A 22,619-nucleotide genomic window follows, 5' to 3' on the forward strand; every position below is an offset into this window, starting at 1 on the left:
ATTAATTGGGAAGAGAAAATAGAGGCTTAAACAGTATGATGATGTAAACCCATGGGTGGTTTCTAAGAATGAAAATATAAGCACCATACAGATTAGTGGATTTGTAGTTTGACTTAACATGAAATACTGATTTTTATGGAGATCCATCAAAATGTTAATTTCTTTATTGGAGGGTTCACCTAATTACAATAGGACATACATCTTTGTATGGGTCTACTTAATTACTGTTACCATAAAAAATAATTTAAGTATTCCTATTAGCATGGCTCATTCCTTGTGATGATGGTTACTGCCCACAATTAAAAAAAATTACATTAACTCTAATATTCTAATTTTAGCTTACTTGTGGGAAGTATTACATTAATTCTAAAATGTTGATAATAAACTGGTAGTAGGTTCATTTTCTTATATATTTAGGTAAATCAGTGCATGCATATGTCTACATAAGTTTCTTCCCACTATATTAGTTTTCATTAAGCCTGTACATTCACAGGAAAATATCCTTCAATAATGTGCTTCTAATTAACAATATTATTTGTTAAGAGGCTGGAGCTCATGTTCAGTGTTCTTACCACAATAAATGAAAATTTAAAATAAAAATTCTTTTAGTCAGAAAATCTAGAAGGATTTAGCCCCTTTGGACAAAAAGAGAAGCATGCTTCAAAACCCAGTCTTCACCACTATTAGGAAAAACCGGTGTCCTTTGTTCTTCTTTAAATTTGCACCCAGATAATTAACTAGCCCAAATAGAAAACATTGAATTGATTTTTTTTTTAATCTCCTGTAGCTTCAATAGTGGAACAGAAATGGTGGTGCCATATGCAGCCATGTCTTGAGGGAGAGGAATGTAAAGTTCTTCCAGATCGGAAAGGATGGAGCTGTTCCTCTGGGAATAAAGTGAAAACAACTAGGGTAAGTGGACAGCTAGCTTGGGAAAGCAAAAATGTCTCTGAATTCATAGAGTGTGGACATGCACAGTAACATTGTTAAGTGATGGTTGTACAATGAAGAGTATAGTTTTCCATACTACTCCCTCCCATTTTCTTCCTAATTCATTCTTTTCACAGCACATTTTAATTTTACTCAGAATAGCATCTTCTATAGATTGCCATCAACTGTCATGTCATTTAATGAATTAATGTTGTGTGTTCCCCTTCATGAGATACTGACAGTGATGAAAAACCCCCTGAATATGCATGTTAAATGCTGAGAAGGTGACCTCAATCCCTTATTCTTCTAACGGACAATAATTTCAATACATTCTGGGGGGGATAAAAAGAATATATTTTATTCATGACTCAATACAACTTCCCAACTAAGAGTCTTTCATTTTTATGAAAGTAATTATTTTGATCTTCCTGATTTCTGGGTCAATAAATGGTTTTCTAATGGTTAACTTTGTAATGAGTTATGAAGAGGAGTTTCTAAATCTCAGGGTCAATAAGAAAAGAATACTCTTCAGGGGCGCCTGGGTGGCTCAGTGGATTAAGCCGCTGCCTTCGGCTCAGGTCATAATCTCAGGGTCCTGGGATCGAGCCCCACATCGGGCTCTCTGCTCAGCGGGGAGCCTGCTTCCTCTCCTCTCTCTCTGCCTACTTGTGATCTCTGTCAAATAAATATATATTTAAAAAAAAAAGAAAGAAAAGAATACTCTTCGGACAATGATATATTTCATCTTGCAATGATTGACTTCTGGGACATGGGAGAGAAGTGAAAATGGTTAGCTTTAAACTTTGATTTCCTAAATAGCTCCATGGATATTCTGGACGGGCAGCATTTAAATTTTCTGTAGAATCAGCAAATGAAAATTCTGTCTTGTTTTGCTATTTGCTTTGAGGGGAAAGCAGACTATTGATTAGAACTGGATAATTGGGGACTAGAACAGAATAATGATATAAGATTTTATTTTATAAAAAGTAACATAAGACCAGAGACTGGTTAACTTACATACTATTTCAGAATGGCAGTTTTTTTTTTTTTTTAGACCTCTCTGGACATATTCAAGAGAATTATTTTTGGATCCTATCAGATATATAATTCAGTCTGTTGAATAACATGTTGATCGCATTGGCTATTCAGACATACACAAAAGCAACTAAGTTTCTAATAGCAAAAATAATAACTTTATATTTTATCCTATTATTCATGACTCTCTTTGTTGGCTAAATGCTGACATAATTTTCCAAAACCCACAGAGTGCATGATCAGTTAATTAGAATAATTGTATTATTCAGTTAGCACATGATATAAACCATATTGATTTATTAAAAACATCCTTGGCAATATAAAATTTCCTTCTAAGTTATTTATAGCATGAATATATTTCCTTCCTCAACACTATAAATCCTTAGTCCAAAATAGCACTCATGGAAATTCACTGAAGATCTGAGATTCTGAAGCAAATTAAAAAACAAAAATTGCACTCTAAACTCTGTTTTTTATTACTTCAGTGGACATGAGGAAGCTAACATTTATTGGATACTTAAAACATATGCCATAAACTGAACAAAGTACTTCATGTGAATGAGCTCATTTAATCCTCTTAACAGCCCAGTGAGGAAGATAATATTATTATCTCCTTTTTACAGATGAGTAAACCAAAGTTTCAAAACCTTCAGTGACTTCCCAAGGTCATACAGCCAATGAACAAGGAAGCCAGGGTCAAACCGAGCAGTCTCATTCCAGAACCCAATCTCTTAAACTTATTCTTAAGTAATAGTGAGGAAAGCTTCCTATCATTCTATTCATATTAGGTAGACCCTTAAAGTTATCTTTAACTTTCTGGATCATTGAAATGAAAAGGTCAAGACCATGTGATCTAAATTCCCACAGTAAATTGTGTAAGAAGTGCTGTTTCCCTTCCTGCTGTGCCGTATTCTCAGGGTCCAAACTTAAAATTCAGTCTCTGCAATGCTTCACATTTAAGTGGTTTTCATCATGTAATTAAACAAGATGGATGAGAGGCTGAGAACCTGTGAGTGAGGAAGACCATCATCTAGTTCCTCCAGTTCATTTTTGTTATAAAGTGTTAGGCCACACAGAGTAGATTGTACTTCCTTTTTATTTCTCTTTTGCCCTGAAGAAGAGCTTTTAAAGGAGGGCCTCCCTGAAGATAATATAGAAAGGGCTCATGCCACCAGAAGTATTTTTTTTTAATTTTTTATTTTTTATTAACATATAATGTATTATTAGCCCCAGGGGTACAGGTCTGTGACTTGTCAGGTTTACACATTTCACAGCACTCACCATAGCACATACCCTCCCCAATGTCCATAACCCAACCACCCTCTTCCTACCCCCCTACCCCCAACCAGAGGTATTTATTAAATCACTTTTAAGATTCCTTCCAACTCGGAGTCTGTGATTCTCATTTAGAATAAGGAAAAATCATCATATATAAGACCAGTGATCCTTGAAGACAGAGTTTCTTGAGTACAAAGTAAATTATTATCTCTTGTTTTCTTTACAAGAAAAAGATTGCTGGTGAGAAGGAAGGTATATAGAGATTTCCAACTGAAGGGACGTCATGGTATTCCAAATGGCTAGGCAAAATGATAAGCAATTTTGAGTGTTTTGAGTGTTTCAGGATGATAAGCAATTTCCCTGAGGCCTCAAAAACCAAAGTCTCCGAGGTCATCAGGTTATTACACTTTTGCTTTCTCCACTGAAATAGTACAAAAAGTATAGGAGATACAAATTTTTGAAATAGCTCTGGCCAGTATTACTTTGTGCACCGTGGAAGTGTTGGACAGAGGTAGCTCCTGCCCCACATAAATAGCAGCAGAATAATCGAGAAGAATTCTGATCATTATTCGATTCATGGCATTATTGTTCCTTTGTCAGCCTTAAATAAGTCAGCCATGGTTGTGGCAAGCCAAGCAGCCACTGCAGCCCTGATTTGGCAGGTTCCAGCCACAAATGGGGAAAGTCCAGAAGTTTAGCATGAATAGGTTACAAAGTAACCAAAGAGCTGCTCGAAGCCAAAAGCCATCTGAGTTTCTTATGCAAGATATGTTGGTCTTGTGGGATTATCACTGCAAGCAAAATGGCTTGAGAAATGAATAAAATTTGCAATAATGTACACCCTTCCTTTTAATTGCCCATATTCAATCTGGAGTGCTCCAGTAAGCCGAATGTTAGAAAAAAAGCAGTCAGCCAAAAACAGCAATGAGACTTGCTTAGCCTCAGCAGAGATGTGGTGGTACTTTCCAGAATTGACTACAGATTATGGGCTGGGTGAATTCCTCATTTAAGACTAATTTGGAATTTACATTGTACTTCCTACTATAAATGTGAATTATATCCCCTTCTGTCTTTGTACCAGATTCAAGAAGCTTATTATTCCGATCCCATTTTCTATTTATCCCAGCAAGGGAGAAAAGGCAAAGAATAAGACAACCCTTGCTGGAATATCAGTATTTTGCACTCATGTTCTTCTGTGTCCCAAACATTTAATCGGGAGGGAAAGGAGGATGCAACATTTGTTTCCTGAACCTTATTTCTTACCTTAAAGGTGGAAACTTAGGACTGCTTATGACCTCTGTAACCACCTATTATATTACTTTTAAGAACTCCAAAGTTAAAGTCATGAAAGCCCTTTGATTTCAAACTCACTTTCAAAGATAAATAATAAAGAACTTTTCAAAGAGTCATTAATAAAAGAATACTGTTTCCAGTGTGAAAGAGCACATAATTATACGCTAATTATATAACATGAAAGTAGCAGGGGGGAAAGGTGCTATAGAGCTTGTAAGACTTGGGAAAAAAAATCTTTGATAACATTGTTGGATCCTTAGCAAAAATAGACTCTGATTCATTTCTTTTAATGTTTTGATATTCTTTCTCTGTGAAACATCTCCTAAAGGAAGTCACATTTTGATTTTAGAATTCACAGCTCGTGGCCATGGCTTTGGGTTCCAAACACCAATGGTCATGCAGTTCTTAAGTCTGGTTCTTCCCTAAAGAAAGATGACCTTCAGAGTATGCAAGAGTCTGTATTTTCATTAGATATTTCATCTCTATGAATCACATAGAGATGTGATTAGGTCTATTTACTTTTCATATACTTAAGACATTTTCTGGATAATTTTTAACTAATTGGAAGTCTTTCATCTTTACTAATTTACTTAAAGTGCCTCAAGCAGATTAGAACTCTATTTTTCTAAAGTCTCTTCAAGTCTATATGGATTTTAAGTGCATAAAATATGATTTCATTTTGGTGAATAATGCAAAGAAAATCAACAGGTATTAAGAATTTCTTATGCATAAACATCCTGTAATAACAATGCTCTTATTATAATCAAAGCGACAAAAGCATATATGAAGGCATTTACTTAGTTCTTAGAATGTACATGGCACTGTAAGTGTATTGCAGGTATTATCTTATTTAATTTCCAAAACCACAGTAGGCACTAATGAGAGTACAAAGATGAATGGCATGGTCCCGGCCAACCAGGCATATGCCCTAGAGTGGGGGAATGAATACTGTACAGTTGCATTATTCTTGTTATCCATATGCAGTCCACTGACAAAGTGGAATCATGGATAAGTATAAGAGTAACATTGTTATAATAATGGGGCTAGTATAAACCTTTAGCTCAGCCTCCTCATCTGCAAAATAAATGAGGAGATTGAGTTAGATTCAATTTTGAGTTCCTTTAACCAGGATTTATTTTTTGGTTCCATGTGCCAAGGACATTTTTAACTTCCTTTCCAGCTAAATTTATATATGACACTAATAACTGGCTAATCTTAGAAGATAGATTAAGTATTTGGGTTTTTAATCCTTTCCCTGTAAGGGAGAAAAGAAATAGCATTTTAGGATGCTTTGCTGATTAAAGCCTCAAGTCATCCTCTTCCAGATGCTGCTGGATTTTATACTAAAACTCAGTAACTGTTCTGTGATGGGGCGGGGGTGGATCTGAACACTGTCCAGGGGCACTATTCCAACCCCAAGGCAAAAAAAAAAAAAAAGCCCCCAAATAAAACAAACAAAACAAAAAACACAGAGCAAGAGGAAAAAGTTCATTTCCTCACCTTAAGATGGTGCAATTTGTGTGAATTCTTCAACCATAGTGCTCTCTCTTGCCTTGTAAATTTAATCACGGACTCAGGATAGTATAGTTCTTTCCTGATCAGCCCTTTCTTAACAGACACATGCACCATTCATTTGTCTTCATCTCACCTCTGGTCAGGCCCTAAATTACCTCCTGGTCCACAGCACAGAGTACAGTGACCTTTTTGACCCTTGTTTTCCAAATTATTTTGACAGTACTTGCAGTAAGAAATACATCTTATAGTGTGATCCAATGTGCATACACAGACACATATACATCCCTCACTAAAATTAAAATTCTAATTTTTTTTGTTTTATTTCCTTCCTTCTTACCTGTCTCAACCCCATAAACTGATTTTATGACCTGCCTCTGTGTTACAACGTGCATTTTGAAAACCGGTACTTTAGGCAGTGGTAGCCAGCCGCCACTAACTTGCAGAGATATAATCTACTGATAACACCGTTTTCAAATCAATTTACCTCTTACATTTTTAATATTTTTTTCTATGTTTTGGGGTAAAAAAAATTCTATCATTTTGTAAAATATAGATTTCATTGGAAAGAATGAGTATACTGTGTACATTTATTCATTCAACAAGTATTTATTGTCTGTTGTGTTGTGAGGTGCTATTCTAGGTTCTACAACACAGCATGAAGAAAACTCTAAGATGGGGATCCATGCCCTCATTGATTATATATCCTCATAGCGTGTATTAGTTTTTGCTTGCTGCCTTTGCAAATTCTGGTACTTACCATTACATTCACTTATTCTCTGTAGGTAAGACTGGGCCCCAGCCTGGCTCTATGTCTCTCAGCTCTGGGTTTCACAAGGTTGAAAATATGGGGTGTTACATCTTTTCACAGCAGGGCTGTGTTTCTTGCTGGAGGTTGTATGGGGAGAATTTGCTTCTAAACTCAGTGTGTTGACAGAATTCCATCCCTTGTAAGAGTAGGAATGAGATTTCTATTTCTCTAGTAGCTATCATCCAGGAGCCTCTCTCAGCTCCGTCAGAATGTCTGCTCTCCTGTTCACACTCATTCCTTTTTTTTTTAATGAATTAAAATATTTATTTATTTATTTTTAATCATTTTTTAAAATTTCTTTTCAGCATAACAGTATTCATTGTTTTTGTACCACACCCAGTGCTCCATGCAATCCGTGCCCTCTCTAATACCCACGACCTGGTTCCCCCAACCTCCCACGCCCCCACCTCTTCAAACCCTTCAGATTGTTTTTCAGAGTCCATAGTCTCTCATTGTTCACCTCCCCTTCCAATTCCCAACTCCCTTCTCCTAACTCCCCATGTCCTCCATGCTATTTGTTATGCTCCACAAATAAGTGAAACCATATGATAATTGATTCTCTCTGACTTATTTCACTCAGCATAATCTCTTCCAGTCCCGTCCATGTTGCTACAAAAGTTGGGTATTCATCCTTTCTGATGGAGGCATAATACTCCATAGTGTGTATGGACCACATCTTCCTTATCCATTCGTCCGTTGAAGGGCATCTTGGTTCTTTCCACAGTTTGGCGACCGTGGCCATTGCTGCTATAAACATTGGGGTACAGATGGTCCTTCTTTTCACTACATCTGTATCTTTGGGGTAAATACCCAGTAGTGCAATTGCAGGGTCATAGGGAAGCTCTATTTTTAATTTCTTGAGGAATCTCCACACTGTTCTCCAAAGTGGCTGCACCAACTTGCATTCCCACCAACAGTGTAAGAGGGTTCCCCTTTCTCCACATCCCCTCCAACACACGTTGTTTCCTGTCTTGGTAATTTTGGCCACTCTAACTGGTGTAAGGTGATATCTCAATGTGGTTTTAATCTGAATCTCCCTGATGGCTAGTGATGATGAACATTTTTTCATGTGTCTGATAGCCATTTGTATGTCTTCTTTGGAGAAGTGTCTGTTCATATCTTCTGCCCATTTTTTGATATGATTACCTGTTTTGTGTGTGTTGAGTTTGAGGAGTTCTTTATAGATCCTGGATATCAACTTTTTGTCTGTACTGTCATTTGCAAATATCTTCTCCCATTCCGTGGGTTGCCTCTTTGTTTTGTTGACTGTTTCCTTTGCTGTGCAGAAGCTTTTGATTTTGATGAAGTCCCAAAAGTTTATTTTGGCTTTTGTTTCCTTTGCCTTTGGAGACATATCTTGAAAGAAGTTGCTGTGGCTGATATCGAAGAGATTACTGCCTATGTTCTCCTCTAGGATTCTGATGGATTCCTGTCTCACGTTGAGGTCTTTTATCCATTTTGAGTTTATCTTTGTGTACGGTGTAAGAGAATGGTTGAGTTTCATTCTTCTACATATAGCTGCCCAGTTTTCCCAGCACCATTTATTGAAGAGACTTTTTTCCACTGTATATTTTTTCCTGTTTTGTCACACTCATTCCTTTTCAAGCCAGCCGTGACATGTGGAGTCTTTCCCATGCCTTGGATCTCTCTGCCCTTGTACCCTCTCTCTTCTGCCTTACTCTTCTGCTTCTGAGGGCCAGGTGATCTTCTTAGGTGAAGGTCAGCCAACGAGCAATTTTAATTACTTTGCAAAGCCCTTTCACAACAGTATTGAGGTTAGTGTTTATTTCAGTAATGGGACAGAAGTCTCTAGAATTCTACCTATCACACAGAGGGAGACAAAAATAAGTGGGTGAAGTAGATAGTATGGTAGATGGTGATAGGTGCTATGGAAGAAAGGAAAGGCTGAGGGAAATGTAGAGTGCTGAGCAAGGGAGCTTGCATATTTGCCTGAGGTTTTGCAGGAGGTTAGGGGATGAGGCACATGGCCACCTAGAGGACAGGCTTTCCAGATAAAGGGAAGAATAGATACAAAGGACCTACCTGGGAGCTGCTGTGGGAATATCACATTCACGGGACAGCAATGATGCTGGTGTGGCTGGAGTGGAGTGAGCAAAGGCAACTAGTTGAATTTAGAATTGGAAGGGTCAGAGGAGGCATATCACAACTGACTTAAATTTTTGTCCTGAGTACATAGAAGGATGAAGTTTCCAGTAGGTGAAATGGAGACAACCATGGGAAAAGTATGAGGAAAGTATGTCTCATGTATTGCATTAATATCCACTAAGTCTAGGTCCTTTTTTTAAAAAAAGATTTTATTTATTTATTTGACAGACAGAGATCACAAGTAGCCTGAGAGGCAGACAGAGAGAGGGGCCCTGGTGAGCAGAGAGCCCAATGCAGGGCACAATCCCAGGACCCTGAGATCATGACCTGAGCCCAAGGCAGAGACCTAACCCACTGAGCCACCCAGGCACCCCAAGTCTAGGTCCTTTAATGGAAAATTAAATACAGTAAAATGTCTTGAACTTCATATTTATTAAGAGTAGGTAAAAAGTTTTTACTATAATAACAAAGGTAGATTTGAGTGACACTGATATTAGAAAAGATTTAAAATCTCAAATGGTAGGGACACTTGGAAAAGTATTTAAGGCACTATATAATTACTATGATAACATCAAGATTTTTTAAAAGAGATGTGCACAGAAATGAATTAATATATGGAAGGGTTCTTTTTTTCTCAACTAGATAATGAGTCCATAGGTAGGTAGAACAAATTAGGTTTCCATGCAGTAGCACTAGTAAAAGTAACATTTAAACCTGGTGTTTCAAATGTAAGAGCTGCTTACTTAATAATTTAATGGGGCCAGGAGTGTCTCCCGTGGTATTTCTTTAGAGAGTTATTGGAAATTAAAGTGAAGACTTAAAAAAAAATATTTCGAAAACCTGGTCTATAGTTTTACAATTAAAATGAAAAATGGGCAACATACAAGTACTTTGAAGTTCCTTTAAGTGCTTCTATAGTTTTTGAGCCAGGTGTTTATTTCTAGGCATTATTATGAATATTGTGATTATAATCTTCTAATTAATTGTGAATGTTCACATGTTGTAATAGAATCTAGTTTGGGGATGGCAGAACTTCATTAGCAACTATGAGGTACATCTTTAGGCTCTTGCTTATGTCTTGGGAATTAAGTGGGGAGGCAACATCTCTTTCTTTTATCTGAGGGCTGAGGATTAAAATTATGTTAGGGATTTATTTTTAACCCTGCAGAGCTTGATATTTGTTCAGAGGTAACTATTCTTGGGAGCAACAATACTGTCATCTGTTTTTGGTCATCTGGAGTGCTTTAATAAAAGAACAGTACCTCATGAGACTTGAAAAGGATAATGGAAAGTTCAAGGAACCTTAGTTGGTGGAGGTTCTATGTCTTCTCCTCTTCCTATGGTGAGTGACAGTCCTATGAAGAACTATCAGTAATCTTCCCTGTATACATTCCCTCATGGCTCTTTCTCTCCTCTATCCTTTATACATTTTCTATGGAATCTAAAACTCATACTGATTTCAGATCCAATTTCATTTTCTTACTATAGACAACAGGATGAAAGTATAGCTGAGAAATCAAAGGTAATTTTCCCACAGACTCAGAATTCCAAATGCATTATGAATAGTGCTGACATTGTATAGGAAAACAAAGCTGGGGCCTAATTCCCAGCTCTCTCTATGATGAGAGTGAATCCCACCTTCTTGTTTTGCAATCCACCGCTGAATAATGGAGAGTTGGTTGTGAGGTGTGTGTAATACAAAAGGCAGAGTCAAGCTTCACTCTTTCATGGTCAGACCTCATCTGGGGTACTCAGTAAAGTTCTTGATGCCAACTTTTAGTGAGCTAGGAAAAAATAAGAGGCCAATCTAAAGAACTTTGTGGATATTTACCTCAAAGAATAGAAGCACTAGGAGTAACATGTTTTAAATTATTTGAAGATCTATCATATGAAAGAAAAAATTAGACTTGTTCTTTGTGGCCACAAGGAATACAATTAAGGGCAAGGAATAACTCCTGTGGTGTCAGCTGTAGGTGATGCTAAATGGGTTGCCTTGGGAAATAGTACATTTCTCATTTGTGGAAGTCCTCAATTTATGACTTAAAGGATGTGCAGAAATTCAGAGTTGGCCACTTCACTTTACCATAACAAAACAACAGCTTGTACAAAGGCACAGAGGTGTAGAAGAGCCTGTCTTGGCTCATGGAATAGAAATCAGTTCATGGGGTAAACATGTATATGAGGGGAGTCATGGACGACTGAGTTTAACAGTCTTCTAAATGCCATGCTAAAAGATTTGGATGTTATTCTCTAAGAAATTATAAACCACTGAAGAACCTTGAGAGAAAAGGGTCTGATTCACACTTCAGAAAATCTATTTGTCTGCCATGTGTCAACTACAAGGAATTGAGAGGAATGTGAGAGAACAGGCCTGAACTAAGATAGGAAAGTATCACCCTAAAAGTGGAATCAATAGGGTTTGGTAATTAATTAACTATAAGAATTCTGTAAAAGGGAAAATTTCACAAAGACTTCTACTTTTGGCCTAGCCTTTATGGTGATATTAATAGATAAGGACACAATGAGATAAAGATATCTAGTGGACAGTTTAATATACAGTCCTAGAGATGAAGACTGAAGTTTGGGAATCATTATCCCCAGATGATGGGGAAATGATTGAGAAGGCTGTCTTAGAAGGAGTGTGTTGAAAGAGAAGAGGACCAAATACATTTTAGCAGGTAATGTAGAAGAAGGTGCAGGCTGAGGAACAAGAGATGTGGGCAGAGCGACTGGAAAACTAACAGAACGCAGTTTGAGCAAACGCAGAAAGAGAGAGTTCCAAGGACCTAGGGCTATTGATTGATATAACAAATACATAGAACCTACCAGATAAATTGGACTTTAACTTCTTTCTGAGCATGACATTTGTAAGAAATATTAGAAGTTCACACTCCATTAGTTGAATATGATTTACTTTCATAATCTTAAAACTTGCCTCCTCGTTGGATGGTGTCATTGGTAACACATTGAAAATACTGTACAATGTGCATCTCTTTAAAGTAAAATGCAGTATAAGAGACATTTAAAAAATAAGAATAGCATGCCTGAGCAGCTCAGTCATTTAAGCTTCTGACTCTTGGTTTTGGCTCAGGTGGTGATCTTAGGGTCCTGAGATCAAGCCCTGTGTGGGGCTCTATGCTCAATGGGGAGTCTGCTTCAGATTCTCTCTCCCTCTGCTCCCCTTGCTTTTGTTCTCTCTCGCTCTAAAATAAATCTTTAAATAAAATAAAACAAGAATTTAGTAGAATTAACAAGCTCCATTCTAGAGGAGCTTGTCTATTCATGTGTTCATTTACTCTGTAAAGATAAATTGCATGTCTGATATGTAGTCATGTGCTTGATATTGTGGTAGGCTTCAGGTGGGCAAATTTTAAAAAATCATGGCCCTTTGATGTCTAAGAGTTCATAGTCAAGTGGAGACAAAGTCAGTAAATCACTGTCATGTACAGAAGTGGTAGAACAGAGATTTGTACTGGTGTCATAAGAATACACTGACAGTTTAATACTGCATGGTCCACAGCCCTCCTAAAACGCAACGTAACAGATTTTGATGCCATTCAAAGGCAATTTACTCAATTTGTCTTTTTAATATATAGTAACTAAAGACTGAACTGAATTGTATCAGATGGTATACTATCATAAGAAAACAAAGCTTTTTGGATTAGACTTTTAAGTCATTTTAAAGTCTTCTACCAGTTACAAAATGGGAGAGGAGAGGGAAAGAAGGATTTTGTGTAGGGGGCCACAGTAATAACTAATTAAATGAAAAATACTTTAAAATGGTGGCCATCAAATAAGAATACTGGAAACTTATAACATTGTTCAAATTTATTAAGGCTTTAAGCTTATAAAACACTTCCAAAAATCATTAATATATATAAAATATTAGTCCCTCATTTGAAAAGGTATAAAACTCAAATTCCCAAATTAAAACAAAGAAGAGCTCTTATTGTTTATACTAAAACAGGGAATTCCATTTCTGATGATTTTCAATACTGAACTTGTTAAAGATCAGAGTTACTTAGCTGTTGAATGTACCCTCAGTTCTTGTGATTCAGTATTACTGGGTCTTGCTCCTATATTAAGCAGCCATGTTGGCTTTCCATTATTTATGGTGGGATTAGCCCAAAGTCAATACAGGGCTATTCTGTTGAAGTTCTGCTTACTGTTGACTACTCTATCTTTTATTGCTTATTCTCTTCTGGTGGCAAACATATTTACCTTCACTTTGAATCTCCTAGTTTTCTTTTAACAGGACTGGGAAGAGAACAGGAGTGAGAGACAAACTTGGTAATATCAGACAGTGTAAATTCATTTTCAAAGGATGTTTGAAATTAATTGAATACAATCTCTACTTTGTAACTTTAAAATAACCTATTCTTGAAAGGGCTGTTGGAATAATGTGGGGAGAGTTGATCTGGTCAGACTGTTTCTAGGATTCATATACCCAGATGCTTTTATTTTATCTTGAAAGAAATAAAATTGAACATTCTCCACAGACACTTTGGCTGACAGTCAGAAAAATTTAAACAGGTATCATGATTAGAAATCTCAACCTCCAACTTCAATTACAACATATGATCGATTCGTGAGATTACTGAAGGCAAATGTCTGGCAGAGAGTCAACCACTGTTTGAGATTAAATTTCACAAGTGAAATCAACTTGTTGAGAGCACCCTTGCATATATAACATAGATGTGAACTATTTGCCTCCACATTTTAACTTTGAGGATTTCTTATAGGAGCGTAAGGGAACAGGTTTAGGATGAAAGCTGTTAATGTTAACTTTTGACAAGTTGACATTTCACCTATATGGTGGTGTAAGGAGACCCTATTTAGTGAAGTTATATCACGTTGCTATTTGATACAAAAAGTATCATAGCATGAAGGGAAAGTATTCCTATCAGTGGACTAAGAAAATCTAGAGTAGAATTATTTTTGGTAGTACCAGGAACCTCTCACTAAGGGTTCAGCCTTCTGAAGTTACTGAGATTCCAGAAAGATAAAGACACTGTCAGGATGGAACAGGTGATTTTCCACTCACCATAGTCACTCATGGTTGCTGTGCAATGATGTCAAGGTCCCCCATGCTTCATAAACCTAATACCATCCTTTGATTTCTTCTTCACTGGGGTTCTCTTAGTCTCATCCTCACAAATGTATACCAACTCTGTCTCATGATGAATGTTTACAGAGCATGTTGTGCTCTTCCAGAGTGCTGCTGGGTGAGTTCTGCTAAAATGAGGACAAGGGTATTGATGGTGCCATCCAGTGCTTATGCATAATTAGATATATGTCACTCCTGTTGAGTCTTGCTAATGATTTCACATATCTTTTGCTTTGGAATAGGAATATTGGATTTTCTAGAGCATTTCCCTTTTCTCTTGTTATCTAGTGCAAAATAGGAGCTCTATAAACCAATCATGAAAATAGACTAATCTCTGTTCAAAATGCAGATGTCAACTACCTCTTAATAGGTTTTATAAGAGGAATGGTCATCTTAGGAATCTCAAGTTTCACTAGAGAGCAATTTAACAAGTATTATAGCTGTTGCTTAGTCATCCGATAACCTTGTTTATTCACAAGGTGGTAAAGTATAAGAATTGTATGTTCAGAAAGTCAAAGTAAAGGACAAGGAATTAGTTGGTGTGACAGGTAATCTTGTCTGTCAACTTCTCTGGGCCACAGTGCCCAGATATTTGGTCAAATATTATTCTAGATATTTCTGTGACAGTGTTTTTAGATGTGATTTACATTTAAATTAGTGAAATTTGAGTAAAGCAGGTTGCCCTTCATAAGGTGGGTGGACATTGTCCAATCAAAGTCCTGAATAGAACAAAAGTCTGACCTCCTACATCCTAATACACTTGGGAATTTTATTTGCAACAGTATTAAAAAATGGAAAGAAGATATAAGATAGCAATTATCTTGATAGTACCTGTCTTTGGGTGAGTGACAACTTTTGCCAGGTACTATGCTATATCATCTCAACAAAATATTTCTAATAATTATCACACTAGCGTTAAAAGCCTTATTATTCCTTAGTACAGATGAGAAAAAGAGGTTTAAGGAAATTAACTTTCCTGAAGCTATATAATTAGTAAGTGACAAAGGTCAAGCACAAATCTGATTTCAAAGTGTATACTATTTCTAATGAAATATATTGTTTCAGAAGAAGTAGAAAAACTCTAGGTGCCATGTAACCACTACAGTGTAAATGTATCTTCTGTAATATTTTCTCAGAAAGTTCTAATACTGACATGTCATTTGTTCTTCAAATGTTATGACTGCAGAGTTGATGTTCTTAGAAGAAATACTATGTTCAATGCTACATGCATCTATAATCATCCATGTACAGTTACAAGGGCTAAAGAAGTAGGGCCACCAATAAAAGGTCAGATATTTCTATAGTTAAAAGTTAAATAAGCTGATGGTAGTAGTTTTCACAAGGTATTATATGAGAAATTCTGGGGGAACAATACCACTCATCAAGAGCCATCTGTTATACACATTCATAGGGAAGAACTTTCGTACTAAGATAAAAACAAGGAAAAAGTCTTATGTATCTGATGAAGCATAGACCTCTTGAAGAAGACAGGGATGCAGAATTATAACCATTGCACCAATATTAAAGTGGGAATCTCTGGAGACTTGAAATGCACTGTAAATCACTAAAGTAACCTTTTCTCTAGGACTTTGAATTGCCAACTGTTGTATTTGCTTAATGGATGGTCTAGACAAAATTTATAATCATAATTCATTGAATCTGTTTTAGGGACCCAGATAATAACTTCTTTTGATCAAATTTCTAAGTTAAACATTTGATTCCTGTGAATTACAGAATTTTACAGTGCTGTTTATAAATTATTTCCTAAAATTGTAGGTATTGTACTTCATTTTGATGTTGCTTTGATAAAGATTTTTTTTCAGTTATTTTTTTCAGTTATTAAAATAATGTTAGGGTGTATACTAAACCCTGGTGATACATATATGAATAAGACAGTCTTTGCCCAAGAGATGTTCCCACTCGTGATCTGATGGGATGAACTCTGTATTAGAGTAGGCTAAAAAAATAAACAGATAAATAAATAAACAAGCTCCAGCTATCAGTAATTTAAAACAACAAAGATTTATGTCTTACTCAGGCTATATCCTCATCAAAGTGTCAATTCTGGGTCTTCCTCTTACCATAACCAAGACTGAGTGCAGTGAAAGATAATTCTGGAGGGGTTTGCATTAGCAATTATATAATCAGCCCCCAAACAACAAATCTGACCACAATTCTTGCTCAAAACTATTATGGATACACCCGACTGCAGTGGGTTCAAAAGTAGACTCTTTCTTTAGGGGTTCTGGCTCAAGATGGAATAGGAATATCCTTCCACGGACACATCAAGTCTGTGGCTATATATGGTACAGTTTCTTTTTTAAATGTCTTATTTAAATTCAATTTAATTAACATATACTCTATTCTTAGTTTCAGAGGTAGAATGTAGTGATTTATCAGTTGCATTCAACACCCAGTGCTCATTACTTCAAGTGTCCTCCTTAATGCCCATCATATACTTACCCCATCCCCACCACTTCCCCTCCAGCAACCCTCAGGTTTCCTATAGTTAAGAGTCTCTTGTGATTTGCCTCCCTCTCTGTTTTCATCTTATATTTTATGGAATAGTTTTTTAAACAAAACCTCAAGGCTGGCTTAGCAACTCCTACATGTTAAAGTGGGTAGGGGAAACTGGGACACAATCTCACTATAAACCCCACTCCTGGCGGAGCAACCCATAATGGGGAGAGAACTCAAAGCCTAATAGCCTCCAGAAGGGAGCTTTTACACATGTCAGGAGCCCCAGCTTTTGCCATAGCTGACCAGGGGACACTTTCTGATTGCCAGGCTCCGGCATGGTGGGGGCTCCTGGGTCCCACGGAACTATAACAATCAGACAGTTCTTGGCAAGCAACCACTCCCAGGGAATTGAACTGATAGCAGATGGAAACACATCCTCCTTCTGTGAAAGAGGTCTATTTGCTTTATCTAGGAGTTTTGGCCTGAGGGATGGGTCTATGAAAGTGCTCTCAGGGAATGGAGGCTGGTGGGTAAAATCTTTATACTCTTCCTCTGCTTCATTTCAGCTCACTTTGATCTCTCAGAAAGGAGCTTATACACTTGTCTGAAGTCCTCATTTTTGTGATGGCCAGGCCACCTCCAGATTGCTTGGCTATGGTGGGCAACAAGGTTTATACTTGTGGCACACGAGACTGTATATATTTGCGTACTCTAAAATCTGCTACCTGAGGATATGGCTTATAATCAGCCTGAATCTAGATATTATCCCCTTGGGACACTGATATGTTGTAGCACACCCTTAAATACTGGGAGGTAATAAAAATAAAGTAGGCTGCTTGGACAATCACAAAGTTCTGAGAGACAATTGAGAGTTATGGCAGTGTTGAGCAATAAGGCTCATTTCCTACACAAGGCCACTCCTTCAAGATTATGAGAGGTGGTTGTTTCAGCTAATATACAGACACCAACACAGGGAGTCAAACAAAATGAAGGAGTATATTCCAAAAAAAGAATATGATAAAAGCTTTAGAAAAAAAACTTTAATGAAATGGAAGTAAGTTATATAATAAAAAGTTCAAAATAATAGTATAAAATACTATTTGGTATAGAGATACCAAACTCAAGACAAGAATAGAGGAGCACATTGAGAACTTCAACAAAGAGATAGAAAATATAAGAAGGTACCAAAGGGACATCATGGAACTGAAGAATATAATATTTTAAGTGAAAAATACACTATCGGGATTGAACAGCAGACTAGAGGAAGCAGAAGACAAATCAATGAACTCCAAATCAGGGCAATGGGACACATCCAATCAGAGCAGCAACAAGAAAAAAAATAAGAGACTGATGGAACAACATCAAGCGGACTAACATTTCCATTATAGGGGTACCCAAGGAGAAGTGAGGAGAGATGGGAGAAGAAAGCCTCTTCGAAGAAATAATGGCTAAAAACTTTTCTAACCTGAGGAAGGAAACCTTTATCTAGAAAGCCCAGAAAGTTCCTAATAAGATGAACTAAAAAGGACCCAACCCAAACACATTCTATTTAAAATGTAAAAAAAATTAAAGGCAAGGAGATAATCTTAATAGCAACAAGAGAAAAATAACTTGTTATGTACAGGGAACCCCCATAAAACTATCAGTCAAATTTTCAGCAGAAACTGCAAGCCAGAGGGAGTGGCTTAACATAATCAAAGTGCCAAAAGGGGAAAAAACAACAAAAATCCCTGCCAACCAAGAATACTCTACCCAGCAAACATTCAGAATTGAAGGAGTGATAAAATTTTCCAGACAAGCAAAAACTAACGGAGTTCATCATCACCAAACTGGCTCTTGAAAAAAAATGTTAAAGAGACTTCCTTAAGTTGAAAAGGAAGGGCACTAATTAGGAACAAGAAAAAAATATAAAAGTATAAATCTCTGGTAAAGGTAAATATAAAGAAAAGGCAGTGCACTAGTCACTTATAAAGCTAGTATGAAGGGTAAAAGACAAAGTAGTAAAAATAAGTACAATACTTAGTTAAGGAACACACAAGATGCAAAATGTGACCTCAAAAACACAGAACAGGTGGGAGAGTAAAAATGTAGAGCTTTAGATAAGCTTATAATAACTTCAGTACAAACATAAAATAGACTGTTAGAAGTCTCATGGTAACCACAAAATTAAAAAAGGTATAAATGTACCACTCAATAAAGTCACCAAATTGCAAAGGAAGAGAGCAAGAGAAGAAAGGAACTAAAAAGCAGCCAGAAAGCAAGTAAAAAAAAAATGGCAAAAGTCCATAGTTATCAGCAACTACTTTAATGGTAAATGAGCTAAATTCTAAAATTAGAAGACAGAGTGGTTAAATGAAATAAAAAAATAAGACCTATCTGTATATGCCTAAAACAGACTCACTTGAGACACACAAACTTAAATTGGATAGATGGGTACCAACAAAAGGCTGAGGTAGCCATACTTATTACAGTCTTTGAAGGTCTATTTTGTCAGAGATAAGAGACAAAGGAGGGCATTACACAGTGATCCAATGAAAAGATATAACATTTTGAAATATTTATGCACCCAACAAAGTACCTAAAAATATAAAGCAAAAATTAATAGACCTAAAAGGAGAAATCAACTGTGATTCAATAAGTATGAAATTCTAATACCCCACTTTTACCAATAGAGAGATCACCCATAGAAAATCAATAAAGAAACATTAAACTTAACCTACATGTTAGACCAGATGGTCATCACACTTATACAATACTTATAGCACATTCTATTTAAAAAAAAAAAACAAAAAACAGTATGCACATTTTTCTCAAGCACACAAACATTCTTCAGGATAGATGATATTTTAGATCACAAAACAAATCTTAATAAATTTAAGACTGAAATCCTATCAAGCATCTTTTTTGGCCACAATGGAATGCAACTGGAAATTATAAAAATGAAACTGGAAATTCAGCAGTATGTGGACATTAAAAAACATGCTCCTGAACCACTAATGGGTCAAAGAAGAAATCAAAAGAAAAATACTTCAAGACAAATGGAAATGGAAGTACAACATAACAAAACTTACGGAAAACAATGAAAGCAATTCTAAGAGGGAAGTTCATAGCAATTAATGCCTATATTAACAAGCAAGATCTCAAGTAAGCAACCTAACTGTACACCTCAAAAACTAGAGAAAAAAAATAGCAAATGCAGACCAAAGTTAGAATAAAATAACAAAAGACAAGATCAATGCAACTGATAGATGGTTCTTTGAAAAGATAAACAAAATTAACAAACCTTTAGCTAGTATCACCAAGAATAAAGAGAGGACCATAATAAAATCAGAAATGAAAGAGAAGTCAAAATTGAAACTACAGAAAGACAAAGGATAATAGGAGACTACTATGAGCAATTATATACCAGTAAATTGGACAACCTAGAATAAATTTTTAAAAACATATAACCTATCAAAACTGAGTCATGAAAAAATGAAAAACCTGAACAGACTGATTATTAGTAAGAAGACTGAATCAGTAATCAAAAATTTCCCTGTGAACAAAAGTCCAAGACCAGACTGCTTCACAGGTGAATGCTACTAATGATTAAAAAAAGAATCAATACCAGTTATTCTCAAACTCCTCCAAAAAATTAAAGAGCAGGGAATGCTTCCAACCTCGTTTTCTGAGGCCAGCATTACTCTGATACCAAGACTAGATAAGAATGGTATAAGTGAAGAAAATTACAGGCCAACATCCAATTTTCAATAAAATGTCAGGCAACATAATTCAACAGTACATTAAAAGGTTCATATGCTATGATTAAGAGAGATATGTTCTAAGAAGGCAAGGATGACTCCACATATGCTAATCAATCAATGTGATACACCACATTAATAAAATGATGAATAACAATGATATGATTGTCTCAACAGAGGCAGAAAAAGCTTTTGACAAAATTAGCAACTATATATGACAGAAACTCTCAACCTAGTAAAGGCCATATATGACAAACCCACAGCTAACATCAAACTCAATGATGAAAAACTGAATACGTTTCCCTAAGATTGGAAACAGGACGAAGATGTCTTGTCATCCACTCTTGTCACTTCTATTCAACATAATACTGGAAGTCCTTGGCAGAGAAATTAGGCAAAAAAAAAAAAAGAAAAAAGAAAAAAAGAAAAGAAAAAGGAAAGGAGGAAAGGAGGAGTAAAACTATCACTATTTATAAATGACATATTTAGAAACTCTAAAGACTTCACCAAAACTCTTAGAACAAATAAATACAACAAAGTTGCAGAAAACAAAATCAATATACAAAAAACTCAGTTGTTTATATACACTAAAAAAATTATCAGAGATTTAAAAAAAATCCCATTTATAAAAGAATAAGATACATAGGAATAAATTTAACCAAAGAGGTGAAAGATCTGCACACTCAAAGCTAGAAGACATTGATGTAAGAAAAACAATTAGGGTTACACAGACACATGAAAAGATGCTCAACATCATTAATCATCAGGAAAATGCATGTCAAAAGTACAATGAGATACCACTTCATACACATCAGAATGGCCATTATCAAAAAAATAACAAGTGTTGGTAAGGATGGGGAGAAAAGGGAACCGTTGTGGTTCCCTTGATAGGGATACGTTGATAGGATTCGTTGATAGGAAGGTACATTAGTATAGCCACCATGGAAAACAGTATGGAAGTTCCTCAAAAAATTAAAGTAAAACTACCATATGATCCAGAAATCTACTTTAGGTATTTATCTGAGCATTAATGCTAACTTTAAATGATATATGTATCCCCATGTTCACTGCAGGATTATTTATGGTATTCAAGACTTAGAAACAACCTAAGTGAGCATCAGTGGATGAATGTATAAAGAAAATGTGTTAAGGTGTAGGAACAGAGTAGGAGGACCCTAGGCTTGCCTCATCCCACAAATACAACTAGATAATTATAAAATCATCATAAATACCCCAGAAGTTGACCTGAAGTCTGGCAGAACAAACTCCCCAACTAAAGGTAAAGAAGGGGCTACACAAAAGAAGGTATAAAGTGTGGAGATGTGGTTTGGGAGAGAAACAGACTGTGGCTGCTGCAGTGGGCAGGGAGCCACAGTTGCAGAAAAGGGCGAGAGACAGACTGACACAGAGGAGGGTGCACAGGGTAAATGAATCTCCATAGTGACTGGCTTGGAAAGTGGGCCTGAATTTTGTGACTTCGGGTGACCAATGAGGCTTAAAGCCTAGAGTTTTAATGGTCAGCAGGCTTGGCTGGGATACAGCCCAGAAGGCATTGTGCTGATCCTGGAGAGAAGGCAGGCAAAGAATCCACAGACATATAGAGGGAAGATGATTTGCTCTTCTCAGAGCATGTCCCAAAGAGGCAGCATTCACAGAGATCTCTCTGGGAACAAATAACTAGCTGGCACCATTTCCTTCTCCCACCCTTTTGTATAACCACAGGGATACCTGTGGGAATATGTAAAGATCAATGCCTGCTAACTAACTTGCTTAAACCAAGCCCCACTCCCCAATTCCACTGGAATTACCCTTCACAGTCATGCTTGCCTCAGTCCCAGCTTCATAGGCCCCCTTCCACTGAAGATTGGCCCCAAACCCCTGCTCACACCACCATCTCTCAACGTGGGAGTTTTGGAGAGCCTCATTTCCAGTGGTGGTGGCAACACATCTCATTTCACAAGCAGACCAGAGCATACCTAATTAACACAACACCTTCAGGCCAGGGATGAAACACTGCTCACAACAGGCAAAGAGAGCCTTTGCAGATGGCTGGTTTGAAGGATAAAGTAGCCAGGACAAAACAGCAGAATACAGATAGCATACATACATTGGAGATAATCCCAGAAGCACCAGGCCCTGGACAACAGCAGACACTAAACTGAGGGCACTACAGGACCCCTTATTCATAAGGCCATCACTCTCAAGAATAGGAGACTTCGCTGACTTTCCTAACACAGATAAATACACACAGAAACTTAGACAAAAATGGGAAGATGGAGAAATTTACCTCAGATGAAAGAACAGGAAAAGGCCATGGCCAGAGATCTAAGTGAAGCAGATATAAGTG

At 36.7% G+C, this 22,619-nt stretch overlaps 1 protein-coding gene across 1 annotated transcript in view; it reads left to right on the forward strand.

The window, feature by feature from the left end:
* Positions 1-22,619, forward strand: part of LOC111160217 (family with sequence similarity 19 member A2, C-C motif chemokine like) — a 477,542-nt gene that overhangs the window by 417,428 nt on the left and 37,495 nt on the right. Inside the window, exon 4 of the mRNA XM_022523128.1 lies at positions 788-912. Coding sequence (XP_022378836.1) covers positions 788-912 — 125 coding nt within the window. The remainder of the gene's footprint in view (positions 1-787; positions 913-22,619) is intronic.

Source organism: Enhydra lutris, unplaced genomic scaffold (genome assembly GCF_002288905.1).
Source record: "Enhydra lutris kenyoni isolate GAN:26980312 unplaced genomic scaffold, ASM228890v2 scaffoldscaffold74, whole genome shotgun sequence".
NCBI lineage: Eukaryota > Metazoa > Chordata > Mammalia > Carnivora > Mustelidae > Enhydra > Enhydra lutris.